Source organism: Sphaeramia orbicularis, chromosome 1 (genome assembly GCF_902148855.1).
Source record: "Sphaeramia orbicularis chromosome 1, fSphaOr1.1, whole genome shotgun sequence".
NCBI lineage: Eukaryota > Metazoa > Chordata > Actinopteri > Kurtiformes > Apogonidae > Sphaeramia > Sphaeramia orbicularis.
In genome coordinates, this window is record NC_043957.1 from 27265470 (window position 1) to 27289007 (window position 23538).

General features: G+C 39.5%; 1 protein-coding gene across 1 annotated transcript in view; it reads right to left on the reverse strand.

The window, feature by feature from the left end:
* fat1a (FAT atypical cadherin 1a) overlaps window positions 1-23538 on the reverse strand; it is a 95592-nt gene that overhangs the window by 18143 nt on the left and 53911 nt on the right. The window contains 11 exon segments of the mRNA XM_030133700.1: window positions 9-231; window positions 808-1404; window positions 3979-4176; window positions 6132-6275; window positions 6487-6624; window positions 8922-9136; window positions 10169-10555; window positions 14150-14383; window positions 17868-18021; window positions 18183-18379; window positions 19020-23090. Coding sequence (XP_029989560.1) covers window positions 9-231; window positions 808-1404; window positions 3979-4176; window positions 6132-6275; window positions 6487-6624; window positions 8922-9136; window positions 10169-10555; window positions 14150-14383; window positions 17868-18021; window positions 18183-18379; window positions 19020-23090 — 6558 coding nt within the window.

A 23538-nucleotide genomic window follows, 5' to 3' on the forward strand; every position in this document is an offset into this window, starting at 1 on the left:
GGGTTTACCTTCACACTGACACGTCGCCGTCCTCTGGTGCCGTGGGGTGACGAAGCTGAGGCGGGCTGTGCTGTAGGTGGACATGGCGGTCTTATCCAGGGAGATGACCTCGTCGCAGAAGCGTAGCGGGCAGTCCAACCCTGCACATAGCTTCTGTACCACCCGCACAATCCGAACTCCCGTCATCTCCTCGATCACAGCAGTGGAGGAGTTCAGTTTACGGAAGACGACCTGAGGAACATTGAGAAATACAGCAAGAACTTTTAGTTGATATTTGACAGATTGAACTGCAGAGTTAATTTTAACAAGAACTGCAAGCAACAGGGTCCAAACACGCCTGCGCAACGCAGACACAAAAACAAAACCAGCCAGACAGGACATCCCCGTGACACTGAAAGAGTGTCAGGTTTTGCATATTGTTCCCTTTTCTCATTTTTGAAAAGAATAATGCAGGGAATCAGTGGCTTTAAACTGGCCTACCCAACATAATCCACTCAGTACATAGTAATGCTTTTATTTTGTTTATTATATATTATTTCTATTCTCCATTCATTTCTTTGTGCATAATCATGTAAATAATGTGAATATTATTGCTGTATTGTTTATTATTATTATTATTATTATTATTATTATTATTATTTATGTAACTCCATCCATTGAACACAAGGATAGAAACTAATTGAATGCATGGTGTACACTTTTACACACACACACACACAAGAAAAAGAAGAAAATTGATCCAAATGGGGATCCACCACTTAATTTACTGAAAGACATGTGACAGATTGTAACTCTGGTTGGTCTCACCTCCTGGGACTGGTATGGGCTTCCAGATCTCTCCAGAGCCAACAGGACGTCCAGATCTCCCAGCTCTGATGGCTGTAAACTCACTAACTGCACCTCACTTCTTCTTACTCCAGCAATGTTTCTCAGCGCCCGCTGAAAGTTACGCCAATACTCCCCGATAAACTCTTCAGGAGCAATATTTGCAAAGCGGACGGCGATGGAGTTATCCAGCGCCTGACGGGGAGCCTGCCGGACGTGCACGGTGACGTCGGCTGCTGTGGTGAAGCGTCCGTCAGTCACCGTCACATTAAGGGGGTAGTGGCCCACGTCAAGGGGCCGCAGGGCGATAACTTTACCATCGGACGCTGAAACTGAGAACATGACGGCACTTCCATCTGTGGGTGAGGAAGAAGAAGGGGCAAGGCTGTAGGTGAGTGTGTCATAGATGTCCTGATCTGTGGCGTGGATCTTTCCCAGGACACCTCCGGGGTATTCGTCACCAGAAGTGGAGATGAAAATATCCAGAGGGAGAATGGCAGGAGGGTAGATGCTCTCTTCAATGATACGGATGCTGATGAAGGCGGTGGAAAAGAGCTGAGGCTGGCCGCTGTCGGAAACCTGCAATTGAAAAAGGAGACAAATATGTGTATTTTATGTTTAGATCTGCAAGAAATATTTTTTCAACAGCAGAGGGCAATCTAGTTCTTTCACTGTTAATGTCCCCAAGGCAGCAGCATCTACACATTATATCTCAGAGCCAAATATTTGTACTTCACTAGATTTGTCTGGCAAATTCAGTTACTTGTAATTGACGGCTTTTTATTCCTTTCCTGTACAGTGAAAATAATGTATTAATTTTGACTGATTTGCGATGAGGATCAAGGATTTCCCCTTACAGGCTGAGTTCTTCCTTCTTAAGCGGAATAAACTCTTTTAAAATCCTCGGGGATTTACTGGAAAACGCATTGTCACAAACCTGAAAATAACCCTGTTTTTCTGAGATCACGAAAAGCTGAGTTTTTGAAAATATGTCGAGGACAGAGATGCTATGAACGTATAGTATGATGAGCTATGGAATATAGGGAGGAAATTCAGATGAGCCCAGGTTTAAACCTTTACAGAAACATAGGATGCATGTGACTGCAGGGTTCAAATGAACCTCAAAGCATCATGAAACAGTGGCAAGTCCAATTTTATTACATAATGAGTGTTTTCACTGTTAATACATCATGTATATTGGCTGATTATGGTATTGAAAACATAGCTGATCCCTGCAGTGGAATATTTTTATTGTACTGTTACTACTTTTAGTTAAACGAAGGCTCTGAATATTTCTTCCACTGCTGGATTTTAAAAGCAACACTCATGGTCAGCAGCTCTTCAAGGAAAAAAAACAACTATGACTCAAAATGAAAGTGCATCTAGTGTGTAACAAGACTTCACACTTTCACTTCATATCCTATCTGCCCACTCATTTTTTTTCTCCTCTTTCCACTAAGGTGACACAGCAGCACCCAACAGAACATGTGACTGTTCCAAATCAAAGCGAGCGGTACAAGTACTCAGCTGCTGTATTTAAGTAACAGCAGAAATCGAGCAGTGTAGAAATATTACAGTGTAAGTAATAATACTGAATTCAGGATGTTAGCAAAGTACAATGAAAGATGTAGTTTAACTTACTATACAATATAATACTGTTGTATTCAATACATGCAGGAGTCATGATGCTGTGTGTACTGTATATTATATACAGCAATCAACATCAATTCAACCAGTCTCTGTGAATGCTGTCAGTGTCATCAAACACAGTACCTTGTTTTTAGCAGTGAATACACCAGATGAATTTCTTTATCAATGTCCTATTGCACTTCAGTATTTATAATTTGGTGATTTTTTTTTAACTCCAAGCAAATTTTACTGCTTTGTCGAACACACTTCAGGTGCTCATCTCTACTTATAAATATAGTGCATTTCATCTAAAACAAAAAAAAGCATGCATCTTGTCTGCATAACATAAGAAGTCCATTATTTTCCCCTGGGATGTAGTGGAGTAAAAGTATTATAATATAATAATATATATATATAACATAATATTTATATATATATATATATATATATATATATATATATATATATATATATATATAATTGCTGAAAATGGAAATACACATTGTTCTTGAGTAGACGTACTCTATCACTGGCTATGAGTAGGGGTGTATACTGGCAAGAGTCTGGCGATATGATATAAATCACAACACTAAGATCACAATACGATATATTGCGATATATCATGATACTACTAACAAGGTGAGGTTTTTTTGGTTTGTTTCAGGATCAGGAACAGGATCTAATGCTTTATCACAAAACTTTTCTCTTTTAAAACTTAAAGTGCTGGATTTGGATAAATAAAGTTATAGCATGTGGCTTTACCAGTACAAAAAACACACCGAAAATTAATAAATAAACAAAATGATGTTGTACAGCATTACAGTTTAAGATCCTGCTCAAATATTATATTGGTTTGTGAAAAGAATACATAGTGGACAGTCCTTGAATCATCCAACACCATTAACATACTTTTGTTCAATCCCAACAAAGGAACTACCATCTACCTCTTTCGGACAGTAAAAAGTGCTTTTAGGACGCTTGAAATAACCAATATTTAACAAAACAGTGTTATCAATTTTTAAAAAAACTACAAGTATGACCTGCAATATCACAATACTACTTTTGTAGAATACAAACAACAGAGCAAACATACACATGTGAATATATAAATAAAAGAGCTTGATAAACTAAAAAGACTAAATATCTAAAAATATCAAAACAGTGTTTTTTAACATCGATACAGTATTGTGAAATGAAATATTGTGATATATTGTGGAACCGATATTTTCTTACACCACTAGCTATGAGAGGCACTTTGAGGAAGCTGCCATTGTCTATGCATGTGTTTTAAGGTAAAACACAATATTTAAAATACATGTAGAAGGTTGAGACGATGAGTCAAAGAGCCAAACACTGACTATCTGGGAAAAAGTGGAGGAGCTCAAGAAAAATCTAGCGCATGAGCATGACAGCGAACAGGCACAGAGTGAAAAGAGGGAAGACAAATAGATCAGGTTGCTGTGGCTTGACAGTTAAATCAATCCAACCTCTCAGCGCTGCTTTCTCTTCGCTGCTGTGACTCACCTGTGCTTGAAGTAGGTAGTGTTCTTTCGTTTTCCTATTCAGCGCTCCCACTGCCACTAGAGCTCCCTGCTGATTGATCTGGAAAGCGTCGGCCTCGTTCCCGTCCACGATGGCGAAGGTGAAAGGCGGGCCATTGTAGCCGGCGTCCCGGTCCGTTACGGTGAGCTGAAGAACACTTGTGCCTTCGGGTCGGTTTTCCTACGAGATACACAAGAGGCAATTTTATTCCATACGGTACGCGCTAAGAGGAGGTGGTTCTGTGATGTTTAACTACAAATGTTTTTCAGATGTGAAGATGAGTGCCTGCAAATGTGTGAGGCAAAGCTGCGACAACAAAGTAGCGGCAACTTTTTGGGAAACATCAAATAGGCGATAGGACATGTTCTTAAGCAGAAAAAAAACTGAGGCTGTCCTATTTATTTTAGCTCAATAAAACTTATCACCAGTTTCTCTGGCCAGCTGTCATCTTGGATTAAGCTTTCTGCCAAGAAATACGATACGATCTTTGACTCCACTGTTTGAATTGACTAGATTTGGCAGCAGTCAAATCTATTTTCTGTCCATTTGATTTTTATACAGACTTCAACAAAGTTACAGGATGATTAGTGTTGAAATTTTCATTAGTCTTCATTTTCATTTCATCTTCTGTTGGGTCTCTTAGTTTAGTTTTACTTCGTGCCAAAGCAGTGTTTATTTTAACTCACTAAACTTTATAACTGAGCTTTCATTTAATGGTAATGCTCATTTTTCAGGTATTATAAGGAAAACTATATTTTTAGAAACTGAAAAAGACAGGTTAAAAGAATGCATGGCATCAAATATGATTTACATATGATTTATATAACCACTGTTCATTTAAAGTGCCATATTGCACAAAGCGGTTTTATTCTTGTACATTATGAAGTATAACATTATTTGTCCCACAAGAGCTTGGTGAATAAATCTTAAAATTATCTAATAAATGAAAACTAATCTCATTTAATGTGTAATTCTGTTTTGTTTTAGCTTGTGTTGCATTGCCCACTGCAATCTAAATTTTGTCACTCGATTTTTATTATTATCTTTTTTTTTTCATTTCAATGAAAGGTTCAGCTGTTCAGCTGTCCTTTAATAACCTCTCAGTACACTGAATTTCAAACGGTTGAAGAGGAAACTATATATCTCTATCTTGGCTCTTTCTTCAGGTGTTTCAAACTCTATCCCATGACAGAAGATCCAGCTGGGCAGAGATAAACGTGGGTAGTTGACTACTTTAATTACCAATCACTGTCAAGATTTCTGTCAGACATGTTAGTGGTCTATAGTTTTGATCTTAGATTCCATTAAATGCTGTACAAAAGCCCTGGTTTGTAATATGTCAGCTGGCAAATGAGTTTCAAAGATAATCCTTCATGTTTTCCATCTGTGTCTCTGAATGGGCTTCCAATCTGTCCTATTCATTTACTCTTTCAAGTCATGACTCAAAACTTTGCTTTTTGTGTTGTCATTGTACTGTTTTACACAGTTTCAGTGTGAGTTTGTGTTTTGCTTTGATCGAGGCTCCATGGTGAGTAAAACAAAGACAGAGAAGAGGGTTTTTTTTTAGAGGCAAAACAATGATTCATCCCGAAGTGCTAAAAGTTGGTGCAATGTGTACAACACTCCACAGTATCTCAAATTAGTTTTTCAGTTTTCTAAACATAGGCTGGCAAAATGAATCATTTTCCTCTTCCCAAAATGGACTGTTCATTTTTTTTCAGACCTTCCAAATATAAATGTATCTGCCCATTTTTTCTTATTTTTACTCATTTCCTTTAGTGCACTTGGCCATGCATTCTTCATGCTACACATCTTTCCCACTCTCCACCACTTCTACCTCACAGTCTTTGTCTTCCAGCCCTTATCTGCATTCTTATACTTAACATGCAGCCTTTGTCTTTCAATTCCCTCACCCCTCTTTCTTCCTCCTGTCTCTTTACCTCTGTTCTTGCTCTACCCTCCCTCTTCTCTTCTTGACATTCTAGTCGCACAGTTTCCCATTATTTCTCCCTGTTAATCCCCCAGTGTCCGCTGCAATCCCCTCAAGCTCCTCCCCCTTTCTTTCTTCCTTTCCATCATCCTTTTCTGCCTCTAATCAACCCTCCATGCTGACCGCCTTCCCCCAACCCTCTCACCTGGATGATGAGAGTGTAATTGGCCTGGGAGAAAAGGGGCGGGTTGTCATTGATGTCTAGGATGTCAATGTTGATCACGGCGGTGCTGGAAAGAGGGGGCATCCCGTTGTCTGAGGCGAGCACCGTCAGAGTGTATCCTGAAGTCTGAGAAAAAAAGAAAAAAAAAAAGAAGAGAGAGAATTACCATACACAGTCAAAGCTGCTTTTGTAAGCAATAATGCAAGGGAGATCAGTAAACAAGCTTCCCTATTAGGCCTGACATGACTCTGATTGGATTCTGCATAGAGTGCAATTAGTTCCTCAGTGGATTAAACTCTATGTGTACAGTCAGCATTGTATCTGCTGTTTCTCTTACTCTCTCTCTGTCCAGCTGGCGAGCAACTTTCAGCTCTCCTCGGAGTGGATCGATGGTGAATGGGCTGCCTTGGTTACCGTCCACTATAGAGTAGCGCACGTGATCGTAAGATGGCCCATCCGCGTCCTGTGCCATGACCTTTAAAACAAGTCAAAGAGAGGAACGAACATAAATCAACAATCCACAAAAAGGCTGACAAAAATAACTCTATGCATTTTCTTGTACAGATTATTTGAAGGTATAAGGTATATTTAAGGTATATTTTAAGGTAAGGTAAGTGAGTCTATATGACTCATTTGGTCGTTGCTATCTTAAATTCTTGGAGCCTGCAGCTAAAGCTAATGCTGGAAAAACTGACTACACTGCTACATTGTAAACATTATGTTAACCCAAAAGGACCCAGTCTGACTTTTTTGCAGTTACTAAATGAATTTTTCTCTATATTTAGCCTTTCCTAAGTGATTTATCACCATTGATTATATTATCCTAATTTTGCATTTTTTTCCAGTGGAAATTGTGTAAATGGCCATAAAAGCTCAGAGTAAAGTCAAAGGTTATTATATCAAAACAGAAAAAAAAAAAACTTAAGTAATAGTGACTTTTTCAGTAAAATATGCCATTAACTGAATATAAACCCAGTGTTTCCATCCACTGCCAGTTATCTAACTCCATGGGTTTAACTGGTGAATTAATGTTGTAGAAGATGACGGTGTTTCCCCATTCACTACAGAGCCTCTAAATGTCCAAATGGGTCATATCTGATGACCATGAAAAGATGACAAATTGTATTTTACACCAATTATTTACATGTGTTGATTGGATAAGTGGATGAACAGTTTAGATCAATACATGCTTTTGGTCGACAGCAGATGTTTGGGGTCTTTATGGTTTAAAATTAAAAAAAACAAAACAAAACACTAGAAGACTAAAATGTACAGCTGTGTTCAACAACAGTAATATCAACTTTATGAAATGTATATAAACTCTTGAGTAAGACAGCTGGTGGAATATTTTACCATTTTGAACTGAACTGATGCAAACATTAACTACTGTGGCTGAGTTATGTTAACAGGTTATGTTGTATTAATGGTATTTTCAATGAACTGTTAAGTAGGAATGATTTTTTCTGTCCCTGTTTTTTCCTATCAATGGCCCTTTAAATCAACCCAACAGTTTTGTGGTGACCAACGTCCATCTGTGGACATGTCACTGTGGTGTTTATATCTATGTTAGTATTGCTGACAGTATTACTAAACTAGCTAGACCAGGTACTGTGCTGTGGAGCTAAAACCATCCATTACTTTTCATTGCGTTTTGATGTCAAAATTCTTGGTGTTTGTTGTGTTGATAGTGTATCTTCACCCCCGCTACAGTAGAAAAAAATAACATTAGTAAATAACTTTTCATTCCACACACAGCAGACGTTAACACCTTGTTTTAGCCCTGAAATCTTAGTAACAGAACATCAGTGCACTTATTAGAGGGTTCAAACAAAGCAATGAAATCATAATTGACAAAAAAATGAACAATTATATCTTGAGAGCACTTGACATTTTTGACAGAGTCATTTGGAACCAGGAATATTTAGTGCCTCTAGTGGACATCAGTGATATTACACCAGAAGGCTGGCACTACTTCAGTTTCAAGCTGCATTTGTTTGTCTTCCGTTTTTACTGTTTATTTAAGCAATGAATATTCATTATTAAAGGGAAATACTCCCAAGGTAGCTGTTACAAGGTCTTTAAAATAATTATTCATGCAACATCATACGGATGCATAGCACCTTTTCCCTCTAACTCCTCCTTCACACACACACACACACACACACACACACACACACACACGACTTCACCGTTTTAAAAACCCACCAACCATCACATGCTGAAAGGGATCCCCTGGGAAATCAGCAGACGGTGAAGATTTACAAGTATGACACAACGGCAGGTATTAAAATCTAATTTTCTGACACACAGATTAATGGCCATAAGGAGCGGCCTTTTTTGTGATTTGAGGGAGGAGGTGGGCAGCAGATGAGAATAGATGAAGTGAAATTTTTTTAGAAAAGGTTTAAAATGCCTTATTTCTGATGGCGCTTAATGAGTCAAGAGGCTTTAATTAAAGAGCTTGAGCGTGTGTGTCAGATAATGCATGAGAACAGAGGTGCACTGAGCATGAAGATCATTGGTCCTAATTTAGCTGTGCCACCAGATGGTGATTTGCCACAGGTGCAGATATGTGATAGTGTACGCAGTGAGTAATGGGCAGAAAAGGTGAACAAACACATTTAGCTGGAGGAAAGTAACTGTGGGTATGACACATGAGAAATCATTCTCCACGAGAACCACCCTCTGTTCACTTTTACAGTAATAATGACTTATTTTCCCAGTAGGCACCTATACAAACCTGTCCCTGAAGAGTATTCGCATCATTCTTACCGCCAACACAGTCTTCCCCAGCTCTGCGTCCTCGCTGACTACAGCTGTGTAGACGGTCTGGCTGAAGACTGGTGTGTTGTCATTGACATCAGTCAGGTTGATGTTCACCGTGGCCATGTCGCTGAGTGGAGGCGATCCACCATCTGTAGCCTCTATAGTGATGTAGTATTCATGAGACACCTCATAGTCTAGTGGCTCAATAACAAAGATGTCACCTGGGGAGAGACACACAACAGATAAAATGCTCATTTAGTGGTATAACAATATGATATTTGAATGTGGTTTAGCATTTAACACAAGAGGATGACCTACTATAAACCCGTTTCATTCAACTATCATGAATTTTGCAGACCAGTTTACAACACTATGTGCCGACATTTCAGCTGAAATGCCCCACAAACCACAAGTAAAATTGTCCCAGACTGTCATCTGAAATAAAACACTCTGCTTGGCTAAACTACTTTGACTTAGTCAATAAAACTGCGTCCTATTTGTGTGTGTGTGTTTTGATGCAGCAGTGTGGCTTTCCAAAGCAGCCCAGCCTGACATAAAACAGGGTGTTGTTTTAAGGTTCATTTGATTTTCTGTGATGGTTGAACACAGTTTGTGGTGAGTTTCAGTTAGAAAAGTCAGAAATAACAAATATCTACATGGTGTCTGGGATAAGACTGTTAATGTTATTTCTGTTATCGTCTTCCTATAGCAAATTAGATTCAACCACATTTAATTGTATGTGTGATGCTCCAATTTTACACCCTGTGTTGGGCTTATTCAATATGATTTCAAAAGCTTCAGATGAAATTTAACTGGACAAGAAGTGCTTCTGAATTTGTGGAAAGGAAAACATTAAGAAGCAGGATTATTAAGGACTCAGAAGGAACAAAACTGAGAACAAAAGCATCCTGCTGAAATAAAAACAACAGTTTTATTGACTCAGTCAAGCAGACAAGTCTTACTGTTGAGCCTTGTGTGGGTTGAGCAATGTCTATGGATCATGGTGAACAAGAATAATACATCTTTGCAGTGTATGATCTTTAATAATAGTGATTTTAATCAGAGTTTTGTGTCTTCATTCAACTTTTTCAGCTTTCTTGAGAATACCCAAAAAACTCTAAATATAAAGCAAAATTTGTTAATTTGGTGTAAAAATACAACTGAAACTATTAATGCACTTAACAGTCAAGTGAAACCAGCCTGAAATCTAAACCCCAGTACTCCAGTACTACTGCTCTGATGCTTCCACGTACCAGTGCGTGAATCCACACTGAACATGCCGTGTTCATTCCCACTGATGATGCTGTACGAGATCTCCCCGTTGGTCTCCGTGTCGCGACTCGCCGCCTGCACTCTGAGCACTTGTGTTCCCACTGGCAAGTCCTCAGACACGGTTGCCGTGTACTCACGATGCTCAAACACTGGCGGGTTGTCGTTAATGTCCAGGACTGAAACCACCACCTGGCAGAGGGAGGAGAGGCGTGGCGAGCCCTGGTCGCTGGCGCGGGCCTTCAGCTCATATACCGCCTGCACCTCACGGTCCAGAGGGCGCTCCAGGCTTATCACACCAGTGTATTCGTCAATGGAGAAGTGACCATCAGCAGAATCCACCAGCGAGTAGAGGATGTCGCTGTTGAGACCTAGAATGACAGAGCGGTGAATTTTACAAGCTGAATAAGGTTTTAGAAGGGGCACTTTGTGTTCATTATATGCTCAGTTTACAACCTGACTGAAGATATTCTAATCATCAGTAAGACTGATGGCCATGTCGACAGAAATCCTCCTTTAAGAACAGGCCGTTAAAAGCATATTGATTCTTGATTGATGCATTGATTCGTAAATGATTAAAATGGCCACCTCTTGTTCTCATTCCAGACCATCCATCTTTTACAGCACCTCTGATAAACTGGAGCTGTAAACGTCTAATCCACACCATTGTCATAACTCATGTCCTCCCACTAGCAAGACACTACCAGCAACAAGACAGAGACGGATCACAATAATAATCATAATGCTTTTCTGCAGGTGGCCCCATTTGGAATATGCTATTATATTCTCATTTATCAGGTAAGCGCCCCCATCCTCTGTGGATCTCATTATGGTACTGAAGAGGCTACCACGGGGAGCCCTACCTATATGGTTTCCTGTCGCATAAACCTCGTCTGATCATCCTACACACAAAACGGTGCTGACATTGATAGTTCTGGATTGTGATTGGCTACTTGCTATTTCTCCATATACATAATATGGCCACCATTGCATAGGACCTTTATTAATGGAAAAATCCCTTTTATAATTACATTCAAAAGTACCTGTTTACTACTTGTTTTTAAGGCCATACAAAGCCTGGCACTTAAACATGTCTCTGACATGTTTGTGAGCTATGAGCCAGCGAAACCCCCCAGGTCATGTGGAACAGGCTGTCTGGTTATTCCCAGGTCTTTACCAATAAAACTGCCATATGCTCCACTCATATATGAAGTACTCCAATGTCATTACGCTTTCTAAACTGAAAAGCTTCTTTTTTACATACACCTTTCAGCAGTCTGGTTAGTCTACATTAATTATTTTTTTAACTCATACAAAGCATTGTTGAATACATGATTTCTGTAATTTTGTCTTAACTATCCTCATGTTCTGTTTTTTTTTTTTTAATTTTTATTTTATTTTCACATGGCTGCAAAATCCATAGTATCATCATCATGTGCTTTTTGCAGCACTGCGCTTCCACCCAGAGTGAAATGTGGTATCTAAATGAAGTTTTGCTTTGCTTATCTAATCACAAACTACTATAGTATACAGAACAAAACACCACATGCATTAAATCTAAAACCTTTGTTAAATGACTGTAGATTATAACACTGCTCAAACAATCAGGGGTTTAAAAGCCACACAAGATGAACTGTCTGCCACAAATCTTTTTAAATAAGCTACTAATTAAAAATCAACACACAGTGTAAATCAATACTGTATCAGAGAGAATAGTATTGGAAGACCCCAGTGCATCTATATTTTTCTTACCCTCCGAGTCTTGAACACATAAGAATTTGGCACAGCACCAATACGGACAAAGAAGAAAATGAATATGTGGTTTCACATTGGAGAAACACAGAATACAGAATGAAGAAAGTTTAGTGCAAAGCAGAGCAGAGGGCCAAGAGACACACTCTGATACAGGCCGAGTGAAAAAAAGGACAAAGCAGAATCACAGAAGGAATGTGTACTCGCATAACTTTAGTTTATCACAGATCAAGGGCACCAGCCTGGGTCTGTTTGTCTGTCTGCTTCATAACCATTCCACACTGATAAGTGCTGGCTCTCAGAGATTGTAACAGCGGGCTGAGCCGAGCGCCGGCAATGTGGGTAAGCATCAAACATCTTCCAGCCAAATGGGCAGGCGGATCACAGAGGCTGTGGCACAAAATGCCAAGAGTGAGTCCATGCAGAGATATGCAGAGTCAAATATCGATGGAAGATAAAGAAGCCCTTTTCTCCCAAGGACAGGGTTACATTAAGCTTCATGTTTTCACTGGAAAAGACAGTTGACTGAAACTTGAGCAAACTAGGTCACAACAACAATGCCTATTTTTTTGTTCACGCTACATACTGCATGGGACCTGTCAGTTATGCTACAAGCTTGCACCAACTGTACTATAAAAAACACTAGATGACACAAAAACACATAAACTCCTCGACAAGTCCACCCATCAATGTGTCAGATACTACATGTGTGAGAGAAATACTAATCAAATCCCACTCTTCTTTCCTTCTGTAAAACTCTAAATAATTATTGCCTCTGGCTAAACTGCAGGGAGCACCTTTCTTCTCCACCCCTCCTTCAAGTACCCTCATCCTTGATATTCAAAGTGTGAAGCAAAATTTGTGCCAGCAAAAGCCTCAGGGAAGAAATGTCTTAATACCAGCACTTTTCCTTTCACTGTTTAACATTTCTTTCAGAGGGACCTGTTTCTAGCATCCCTTTCATTCTGTCAAGCTGTCAGTCCACTTGAACTGAGGGACTGGGGGAAAAAACGGAAATAGAAAGGGAGGGCGTGGATTTACTGGCAGCAAACAGACTGAAATGTTCTCCAAGCCAGAATGTCCTGCTCCACTAAGCTAAAGGTGTAATCTGAAATGGCAAGTCCAAGTGTTTCCTTCTACAGAGGTCGCTTGGTACACACTGCCCAGTTTTAAGTTCTCACTTCCAGTCTGGGCGGTTGGCAACACTCGTTAAAAGGTAAAAAGATAAATACGTGGCCGTCTGGCTTTGCACCAAGCGAATGGAAAATTGCAATGAGCCCTTTGGAGAATTCAGCTTGAACAGAGAAGAATTTCATTAGAGTGTAATGGAGCTTTTAATTTGAGGGGTTGATCACTCATGAAATTTCACATTTGTTATCCCTCCCTCTTGCCATTTAGTGTTATACAATTGCATAATGGAAAGATAATAACCTGTGCATTGTCAGCACTGTGTCAGCACTGAGCTAAGGCTTAGAGAATGATACTAAAAGTAAAGGGTTTATTTTTAAATCGAAACTGCTTTCTATTAGTAGTGGTAACCTTGATTTGCTATAATGAAAAAGAATGTGCGGGCGTAATACTTGGAGTTCATTTTCTTTGCCTCAGCAGAAAATAAAGGTAATTGAAACAGATTCACCAAAGAGCTTTCAGTGACTCTAGGTATATTTACACAGTTCTACATCATGCAATCCCCAAAGAGGAAAGACACAACAGAGATTTTGCCATTTCTAAACATTAAAAAAAGTTGTATCAGTGTATCAGTCAAATATGAAGCAAAACCAGAACATTTATCATAATGGTTTTACTGAAGCATTATCTTGTTTCAGATATTTATACAAGAAAATCTGATTTTTTCCTTCTAACACACTTCAACCTGAATAAAGTGAATTTATCATACACAGATATTGATAAAAATGCTGTTTATTGGCTCAAACTGAAGACCTCTAGATGAATAAAACATCTAGCTATACTCCTTTCTATTTCTTTTCTTGATTTCATTGGCCAGTTATTTTATCTACTTTTTTGTCTATGGTATGTTGTTTTGTCTTGTTTTCTGTCTTCTTTCATGTACTTCATCTGTTCTAACTCTTTCAAAGTGACTGTCAGTACAAGATACAAACTACTAATGTTTTGTCTGACTTTCATTTGATAGTAAAAATAAGAAAAGTAATACTGTCGAAGTACAAGGTCAGGAAAAGAGTGAAATTCCTCACCAATGTCAACATCATTTGCCAGCAGTTTTGCCACAAACGTGCCCGTCTCTGTGTTCTCGAAGACTGTAATGGTGTAGGGGTCCGATGAGAACTGTGGAGCGTTATCATTGACGTCCTCCATGGTGATGTGGACATCGACCTCACAGTAGCGTCCACCTCCATCCACTGCCCTCACTCTGAACCTGTGCTCATCTTGCTCCTCTCTGTCCAGGGGTTGTGAGGTCTTCAACTCCCCTGAAGGTGAAAGAAAACTATTTAAAGCAAGACACGAAAACATACAAACAAAAAATACATGTCCTGTCCTGATGAAGGCAGATACAACCTGCTTCCCAAAAAAGAATATATCTAAAAATAGGACCAGGGATCCTGTAGTCCAACTGCATATTTAAAGACATTAACTGACATTCATTTGACCTTTCAGGGTCACTCAAGGTCAAAGGTCATGGCACCAAATTAAAATCCATATGTGACTTCCTATCTATTGCCAATAGTAATTATATCAATATCTTCAGCTCTGTTGAAATTAGAGCATTTTGAAATTTGTCCCATTATAAACCAGTGAGGATTTTTAAAATGTCAAAAATTCATAAATATTTCAAAAATCAATATTTCTCAATTCTTTGAACAGATGCGGTCTTGCTCTAAGGAATCTCTGCTATGAATTTTATTTGATTCCGGCTGACGGTTTTGAAGAAGAAGCTTCCTGAAAAACTGTTTACGGATGGATGGACAGACGGACAACAACTGATACCAACAGTCCATCAGACCTTCGGGCCATTAGCCTAAAAAGAATTACATTTGAAGATGCAGCATGTGATTTCTGCTACTAGGGGCCTATGAGTAAAAAAAAACAAAACAAAAAGACGCAGTTCAATGATGTCAAAAAGTAGCTGTTTTACTCCTATTTCTTATCTTTTGAAATTTATCACTGCATTACTTCTGTATGGGATTACTATGTTGCAAAATAGGATGCAAATAATATAAAAAACATGTTGCTTGACTGAAATATTACTGTGTAATTGTTATTACATGTACTGAATAACTGTTTTTTTGACGTACAGTATTTATTAGGTTTCTTCAGAAAATGGATATGACAGGCCAGGCCAAAAGAAATGAATACATAAAATAACAGATATCTATAAAATGGAACATTACTGAAAATAATTGCTGTAATGTAAATATGCAAGTCAACAAAACATACAACAGTCAGAAACCTAATCGTAGACACATATTAGTTACTTATTAAAGGTTTGATTGGATGCACCATATGTGAACTTCTGTACAAATGCTAATGATAATTTTTTTTACTTTGTTGTTGCTAGTTTTCTGCATGTGTCTGTGATGTCAGTCATCAAGGCTAAAACTGGCCAATATGATGTTCAGTTGATTTATCGGCACATTCCTACGCATTTTAATGCAGAATTATTCAATATTACACATTTACATCTGACTTGTAATGTGTGAAAGTAAATGTGTAAGAGGACAAACCATACATGCCGTACACTTTCAAGGATTATAATGCCTTCTTCACTGTCTACTAACCAAGAGAAAAGTATCTAAACAACTAATGGCTTTCAAGAGGGACAAGAGGGAAATAAATAAGTAATTGAAGCATGAGTGGAGACAGAATGGCAAAGAGAGTGGGGAAAGGAAAGGAAAACATCAGAGTTGGCAGCTAAGAGCGGCTTGGGAAGTGTCCTGGGATGTGAGGCAGCCAACATTACCACAACCTCTCTGGAAAACTCTAGAGCCTCTTGGTGCTCCTCATATGCAATAATCCTGCTTCTGTGAACTGACAAAACATTCATCCAATAGAACAGTTGCGCTGCAGCTAGGCACCCAATATTTGAGCTTGCCAAAAGGCAGCTGGATGGCTTTGTTGCCTCACTGTCGGCCTTGGTGTGAATCTCTCAGCATACGAAGGCTTGTCGTCACGCGTTTACATTCAACAGCCAATGCACTGAATGGCTGTTTAAATGTACTGGCTTAGTCTCTTCATTTCATGCTTTAAATTTGCATTTATTTTACAAACAGGACAGTAGTGTTTAACTGGCACTACTTCTCTTTTTCTCATCTTAGCAACCAGATGGAGAGTCTGATTTATGGAACAAATTATTTGCACGCAAGAAGTATAGCAGCTTTAAATTCAATTTAAGTTTACAACACTATATTTTGTTTTTTCACTTGCCCTGCAGGTAAATGTTCCTGGCTCTTTGCAATAGAATAAGTGAATAATGATTGGGCACACATTTCTTGCTTCCCCGGTGGCTGATAATAACACATACAGAAAGAAAAATCCTCATATTACTCAGAGATCACAGCTGCCAACTTTTAAGAGCTTACAATGTAAGACTACAGTCATGCTGAGCAATGGATTCAGCCGTTTAGATTTTGTGCCTTGAAGCAGAAGGCTAAGTGTGTTTTATGAGAGCTTTTGCATGAATGTCCCACATACTGCTAGCTAACTATTAAAATAACTGGCATACAACATAGCTGGAACACACACCAGGGCCATTCTACAATCTGCTGTTTCACAACCAAAAACTAGTTTAAAAAGCAAATCTCGAGGACCAATCTATACTCCTCTAGATTTCCACTCATGGATATAATCATTAAATAAGATTTTTAAAAAAAATACATTTATGCTATATTTTCTGTGAAAATCAAAGTGGTTTTATGATGATATTTCTATAACTCATCTTAACAACAATAGACTGGTCCCATCATTCTGAAGTAAATGTGTTAACAACCTCAAAATCGTTGTGAAAATGTAATTAACATCATTAGTGAACGGGTATTTTCTGCTATTCAGCACACTTTTTAAGTGTTAAGGCAGAAAATGCAGTTTTTATGAACGTCCAACACAGTTTGCACAGAGCTAGCCAATCATGTACTGACTAGCATCAGCTCATAACAACAAACTGTCACAACAAGTAGCTTACTGCTACCATAAATAATATTTTGGGTTACAATGGATCAATAGATCTTAGATTTGTCATCTTAGACAGAGTGTAAATTGAGTGAATAATGTGGCCAGAAGTTCCCACTATTACACTAGTGTTAAGGAATGACCTTCCATTGTGTTGTTTCTTAAGGAGTAGTGTAACAGACTCCTAGATGAATAAAAATATTTTTTTGTAGTAACAGTGTTAATGTTGCAAGGTTTTGACTGGACTGTGTTGGTAGATTTTTATTCATTTAGGGAGCGGGGGTGCCAGTAGATAAATCCGACACTGATATAAATCAGCCACTGGGACAACGTTCGGACTGCAGAATTCGCAACACAGCACTCAATACACTGAACTGACACAGAACTGAGAAGTCACACGGCACACTGCTGCATCTAACATGTAGCTCCGCCCACCTTCTCCAGCCTCACTGACTGAACAGAGCAAAGAACACCGTAAAACAACATATAGAGCATTTGCAACAATAATTCCAGTTCTATACTACATACTACCACTAACTTGTTGTTTCTTCCATGAATTGCTACAGTACTGTGGTAGCAAAATGTACAAAAGAATACACTGAAGTATATGCCATCATCACAGTACTGTGGCAACAAGAGGCTAATGAGTTCATGTACGAGTATTCATAATTGGCTCTAGTACAAATCCTAACAACTGATTGGCTCTGTGGCAATAGGCAAACGGATATTTCGTGCCTTTCTCCTACTTGTAATATTTACACACATGCACAATATCACACAAATGCTCACCTGTATCTGAGTCAATGATGAACAGTTCTGATCCAGGTCCCTGGAGCTCATAAGAGATTTGGGCATTTGAGCGGATGTCAGCATCTGTGGCAGAAACCTGCAAGATGAGCCTGCCGGCAGGGGAGTCCTCTGGGACACTCTCGCTATAAAGGGACTGGGGGATAGAAGAAGTACAAGAGCAGGAAACAGAAGAGGTAAGAAGAAAAGTGAATAAAATGTAGAGAAAATGTGTGAAATAGAAGGCACAAAACAGATATAATGAGTAATGCTATCAGTTTGAGATAATGATGCACTGAGGAAGTAAATAGTCTGTACCTTTTCACATACTGGGCTGTTGTCATTGGCATCCAGCACCTTGACCTCCACAACAGCTTTGGCAGTGAAGATGCCATCACTAGCGGTAATGTTGAGGAGATAATTGTCCCTCTCTTCACGGTCCAGGGGCTTCCTGACAGAGACCTTCCACTCATTCTGAATGTGCTCGATGGCAAATTGGCCAAGTGGGTCTCCTCCTAGTTGGTGTTAAAAAAAAAAAGAAGTAAACTGCTTTAAAACCACTTGGACCTCCTTCTTATACACATGATCCAGCGTCATTAAAAATAAAAGCATTAGGATCTGCCCTGAATTCTAATCTCCTTTCCACTAAAGATCAATTAATAATTTCTGATCATTTAAGTATTCATCACTACTTCACAATGCAAACTGTGTCTTTTTCCAAATCAAATGTTTAGTACACAAGCAAGTCTTTCCATTAGGACACAAGAGAAGACATACATGAAATAATGATAGAGTCAGTTTTTGATTTCTCCTGGTATTGCTTGACTTGGCATAGTTACTCACACTTGCTAATTAGCACCAGAGGAAGTATTTTTCCCAAGTCTATTTCAAAGCATTATTCAGATAATTATACATTTCTCTATTATGGTGACCTAAATATTTGCCTTGAGCTTCAGCAGATTAGGCGATAACTCACACTCCTAACAGATAATAGAACTGTGTAGTGTTTCAAAGATGAGATATTATCGTTGTATTAAGTAGCATAAACGGATAATCCCCCTAAGCTGTGTTTATGAAAAGTGTTACACAAAGGAGTTGGGGAATAAACACTCCCGGCGAACTAATTATTAGTTTCACAAAAGGATAAACGCCCACCTGTGATGAAGTAGTTCACTTGCTTATTGATGTCCTCAGAGTCATCATCTGTGGTGCTCAGGATAGCGATCACGCCACTGGGGGGGTCATCTTCGCTGACTGTGCCTTTGTATATCTCTGCAGTGAAGCGGGGTGGATTGTCATTCACATCAGCGACTGTTACCTCCACTTTTGTGCCCGTAACATGTTGAACTTTGTCTCCTTGATCAGTGGCAAGAACGGCGATTGTATATCTGTCCATCTTTTCACGGTCAAGCTCTTTCAAGGTGGTAACCCATCCGGTTTCACTGTTAACAGCAAACAGTTCAGAGATCTCCTGCGAATTCTGCTTGGGGTCAAGGCTGTAAACAACATGACCGTTGGTTCCGGAGTCTTGGTCGGTGGCTTTAACTTGGATCACCTGAGTCCCACTTGGGAGATTTTCCACAACTACTGCTTCATAAGGGTCCGACTCAAAGACGGGGCTGTTGTCATTAAGATCTTTTACTTGAATATTCACATTTACAGATTCCACAATCTCAAAGTTCTCATGTGTGTTCTGGGCAAGCAAAGTGAGTTGGTACCACTTGGTAGTCTCATGGTCGAGGCTTTTCTGGAGCTTCAGTGTTCCAGCATCTTGATCTACAACAAAAACTTCATCTTCATTGCTCTCAGGTGTGTTTCCCTTCACAAGGCTGTAAACAATGGGCTGTTCGCTCTCAGCCTGAATTACATCAATCTCTGTGCCAATGGGCAGGTCTTCAGCAATTGTGTAACGGTAATGTGGTTCAGCAAATTTGGGAATTGGCGTTTCTGGTGCAACAATCCTTATGTAAACCTGGACAACTGAGTGTTTGGGTGGGTTCCCGGTGTCTTTTGCTCGAACAAAGAAGGCATAGAGCTCATTTTCAAGTCCAATGAGGCTCTCTTTGGTTACAATGACCCCAGACATTGGGTGGATTTCAAAGTTCTCCTCCACATTTTCAACATCTGCTTCGATTGAGTACTCTATGTCAGCATTGCTTCCCTCATCCATGTCTGAAGCTGCTATTTTAATCACAGATGTTCCCCTTGGGACATCTGATGCAATAGTGGCTTTATAATCAACTGCCCTGAACTGTGGGGCATTGTCATTGACATCTGTGAGAATGACATTGACAGTGCAGAAGCCTACTTTTCCACCGCCATCTTTAGCTACAAGAGAAATTGGAATAACTTTTTCAATAGTGTTCTCACGGTCCAGACTCTCAAGAGTGAAAATTTCTCCATTGTCATTGACAGCAAATTTGTCTTTAGCAAAGTCGTTGACGATCCTGTACGATATTTGTCCATAAATGCCTTCATCATCATCTGTTGCCTTTGCTTCTGCTACCAAAGTACCAGCAGGAGAATTTTCGACAAGTTCCACCACATAGTCAGCCTGAGAGAAAGTAGGGTTGTGGAAATTGGCTCCAATAACGGTTATCATGACAAGGCCTGAGCTTCTGAATACGCCATCAGAAACTGAAATGCTAATGTTGTAAAGAGGCTGCATATGTGCCCTACGGTGGTTAGAAATCACAATGGCACCAGTGTATTTGTTTATAGCAAAGTTTTGATCCTCATTACCAGAAACGATGGAGAACTGCAATTCACTTATACCTGAGCTATCAGCATCAGATGCCTGGACTTGAGTGATAAAATGTCCTCGAGGAGCAAGTTCGCTGATGATACTTTTGTAAATGTTCTCGGTAAATACTGGTGCATTGTCATTGAGGTCTGTAACATCTATTGTTACAATAACTTCACTGGAGAGAGCTGGAACTCCTCCATCCACAACTCGAACTCTCAACTTGTGCTGTTGAATTTCCTCATGGTCGAGGACTTGAGCTGTGGAGATGACGCCTGTGTCACGGTCAATGGTGAAATAATCTGCAATCTTTCCTTTTTCTTCCGCCAACTGAAAGAAAATCTCTTGATTATTACCAGTATCTGAATCTTTGGCTTCAACTTGCAGAACTGAAGTCCCAATCACAGAAGCCTCTGAAATATTAGCATGATAGACCTTTGACAGGAACACAGGAGCATTATCATTTACATCTTCCAGTATGATATCGACAAACACATCAGAGTGTGCTCCGGTTAAAGAGTCTGTGGCTTTCACATTTAATTTATAGGCAGGGTGTGTTTCAAAGTCCAGAGGCTGAACCACATGAATAACACCTGTGTTGAAATCAATCGAGAACTGCTTGAAGGGGTCACCCTCAGAGATGGTATACACAATGCGAGGGCCTTCTGAGTCATTGGCCTGCACATGAAGCACAGGTGTGTGTAATTGAATGTTTTCAGGGATTTCAATGCTATAAAAAGGTTTTTCAAACACAGGCATTGCTTTATTCACTACTGTTATTGGCACTTCTACTTCTGAAGAGAGTGGTGGCTCGCCATTGTCTTGTGCAATAATAACAACAACAAAGTCTTTATTGAGTGACTCTTTGTCAAACTTGTTGTGGACTGAGAGTTCGCCAGATGGGCTAATTTGAAAGTGTTCCTGATGTTCCTTAAATTGATAGCGGATATCTGCATTTGGACCCTTGTCTCTGTCGACTGCTGAGACTTGTAGGATGACATGGCCTTCCTCTGCATCCATCTGGACCAGGGCATGATAGGGCAGGTTCACAAACATAGGCTTGTTGTCATTCACATCTTCCACTGTGATAGTTACAAGAATGTGAGCCCCATCTTCAGATTTATCCTCCCTGGTGATTTCAACAACAATATCAAATGTGTCCTGTGTCTCACGATCGAATGGAATTCCAGTGGTTGAAATAACCCCAGATGTGCGGCTGATTTCAAACCTGCTGTCAGGGTTCAGAATTCTGTAAAACAGAGGTTCGTTCACCTGGTTCCCAACAGCAGCAATGACTGCTAATGTCTTCTTCTCAGATGAATTTTCCTTGACAAAGGCTTTGTAAGACTCCCTGGTAAACTTAAGCTTGCTCTCCTTGTTTTCTTTTACATTTATCTTTACTGTGGTGACTGTTGCAAATCTTCCATCTGAAACCCTCACTTTCAGCTCATACCTGCTCCTCAATTGTGTGACATTCTGAATTGAGATTATGCCTGTGATTGGATCCATTTTAAATTTATCACCGATATTACCCTCAGAAATGGAAAAGAGAAGTTTGGAGTTAGGACCAGAGTCAGAGTCTGTAGCATTGACTTTAATGACCTCCACTCCTTTGTAAGTCGGCACAATGACAGTGGCCTCATACAGTTCTTGGCTGAAAACTGGTGGACAGTCATTAACATCAATTACTTCAATGGTCACATTGGCTGCTGTCTCTGCAAACAGGCGTGGCATTCCTAGATCATGGACCTGGACTGTGAAGCGATAAACACTCCTCTGTTCGTAATCCAAAGCAGTTGTTATTCTGATCGCCCCAGTGCTAGAATCAATGGCAAAATAATTATGAGCAAAAGGCTCAACAATCTGATATATGAGCATTGCATTCCTGTCGCAATCAGCATCAGAGGCTCGGATGACAAAAGGAGTGTTTTCATGGGTCAGAACAACACTGTTGACAGCGGCCGACTCGCTGATTACACCTTTGAATTCCTTCTGGAGGAAGATAGGAGCATTGTCATTTTCATCCTTGAGATGAATGAATAGTGTTGTGTTACTGGAAAGCCCTGCCATGTTCGTGGCTTGTATGATAAGCTTATATTGAGACGTAGTCTCATAATCTAAAGCCCTCTGAGTCACAACAACCCCAGAGTTTGGGTTTATATCAAATGCACGGTTGATGTTGCCACTTTTTATCTGATAGAAGACAGATGACTGGCTGACAGCTGTGACCAAGCTCACAAATGTTCCGAGGTTGGCTGATTCACTGACTTCTGCAGAGAACTCCTTTTCAGTGAATCTTGGGGCTGCATTGTCAGAAACTGTTACTGCAATGTGCACAGTAGCTGTAGTTGACATTGGAGATATTCCTTTATCAGATGCCTTGACAGTAAGCTCAAAGAGGGTCTTACTGCTGCGATCAAGCTCTTTGGCAACTGTAATTATCCCGAGCACAGGGTCAATGGCAAATGAGTTTGCAACATTTCCTGCAAGAAGCAAAAAAATTAAAATAAATTTACAGTTTATCACTGTTTATCACTAACGTCAAGACTTTTTAGGACCTCATACATACACACATTCAAGCCTAAAATCCATTTTTAAGACCTGTCAAATTCATTTTGATGGTAATTTCTAATTGCATTGTAGAATTTTGAAGAAATTTAGTAGGGGATACAGTTAAAGACCACTTATAGAACACATTCAGTCTTGTCTTTAGGATAATACTGTTCTGATGTCCTTTTCAGAACACTGCCAGATCTTACTTTGACTCAGTAGAAATCACACTATAGTTCAAGTACATTAAGTCATTTCAGCTATTTTAAATATGCATCAACACAAACAAAAAACCTTCAGCACATGTTTCATATTCTCATGAAACAACTCACTGTTGCACAAAGCCACCGTGGGAAAATCTGAGTGGGGATTTGCTCTTCT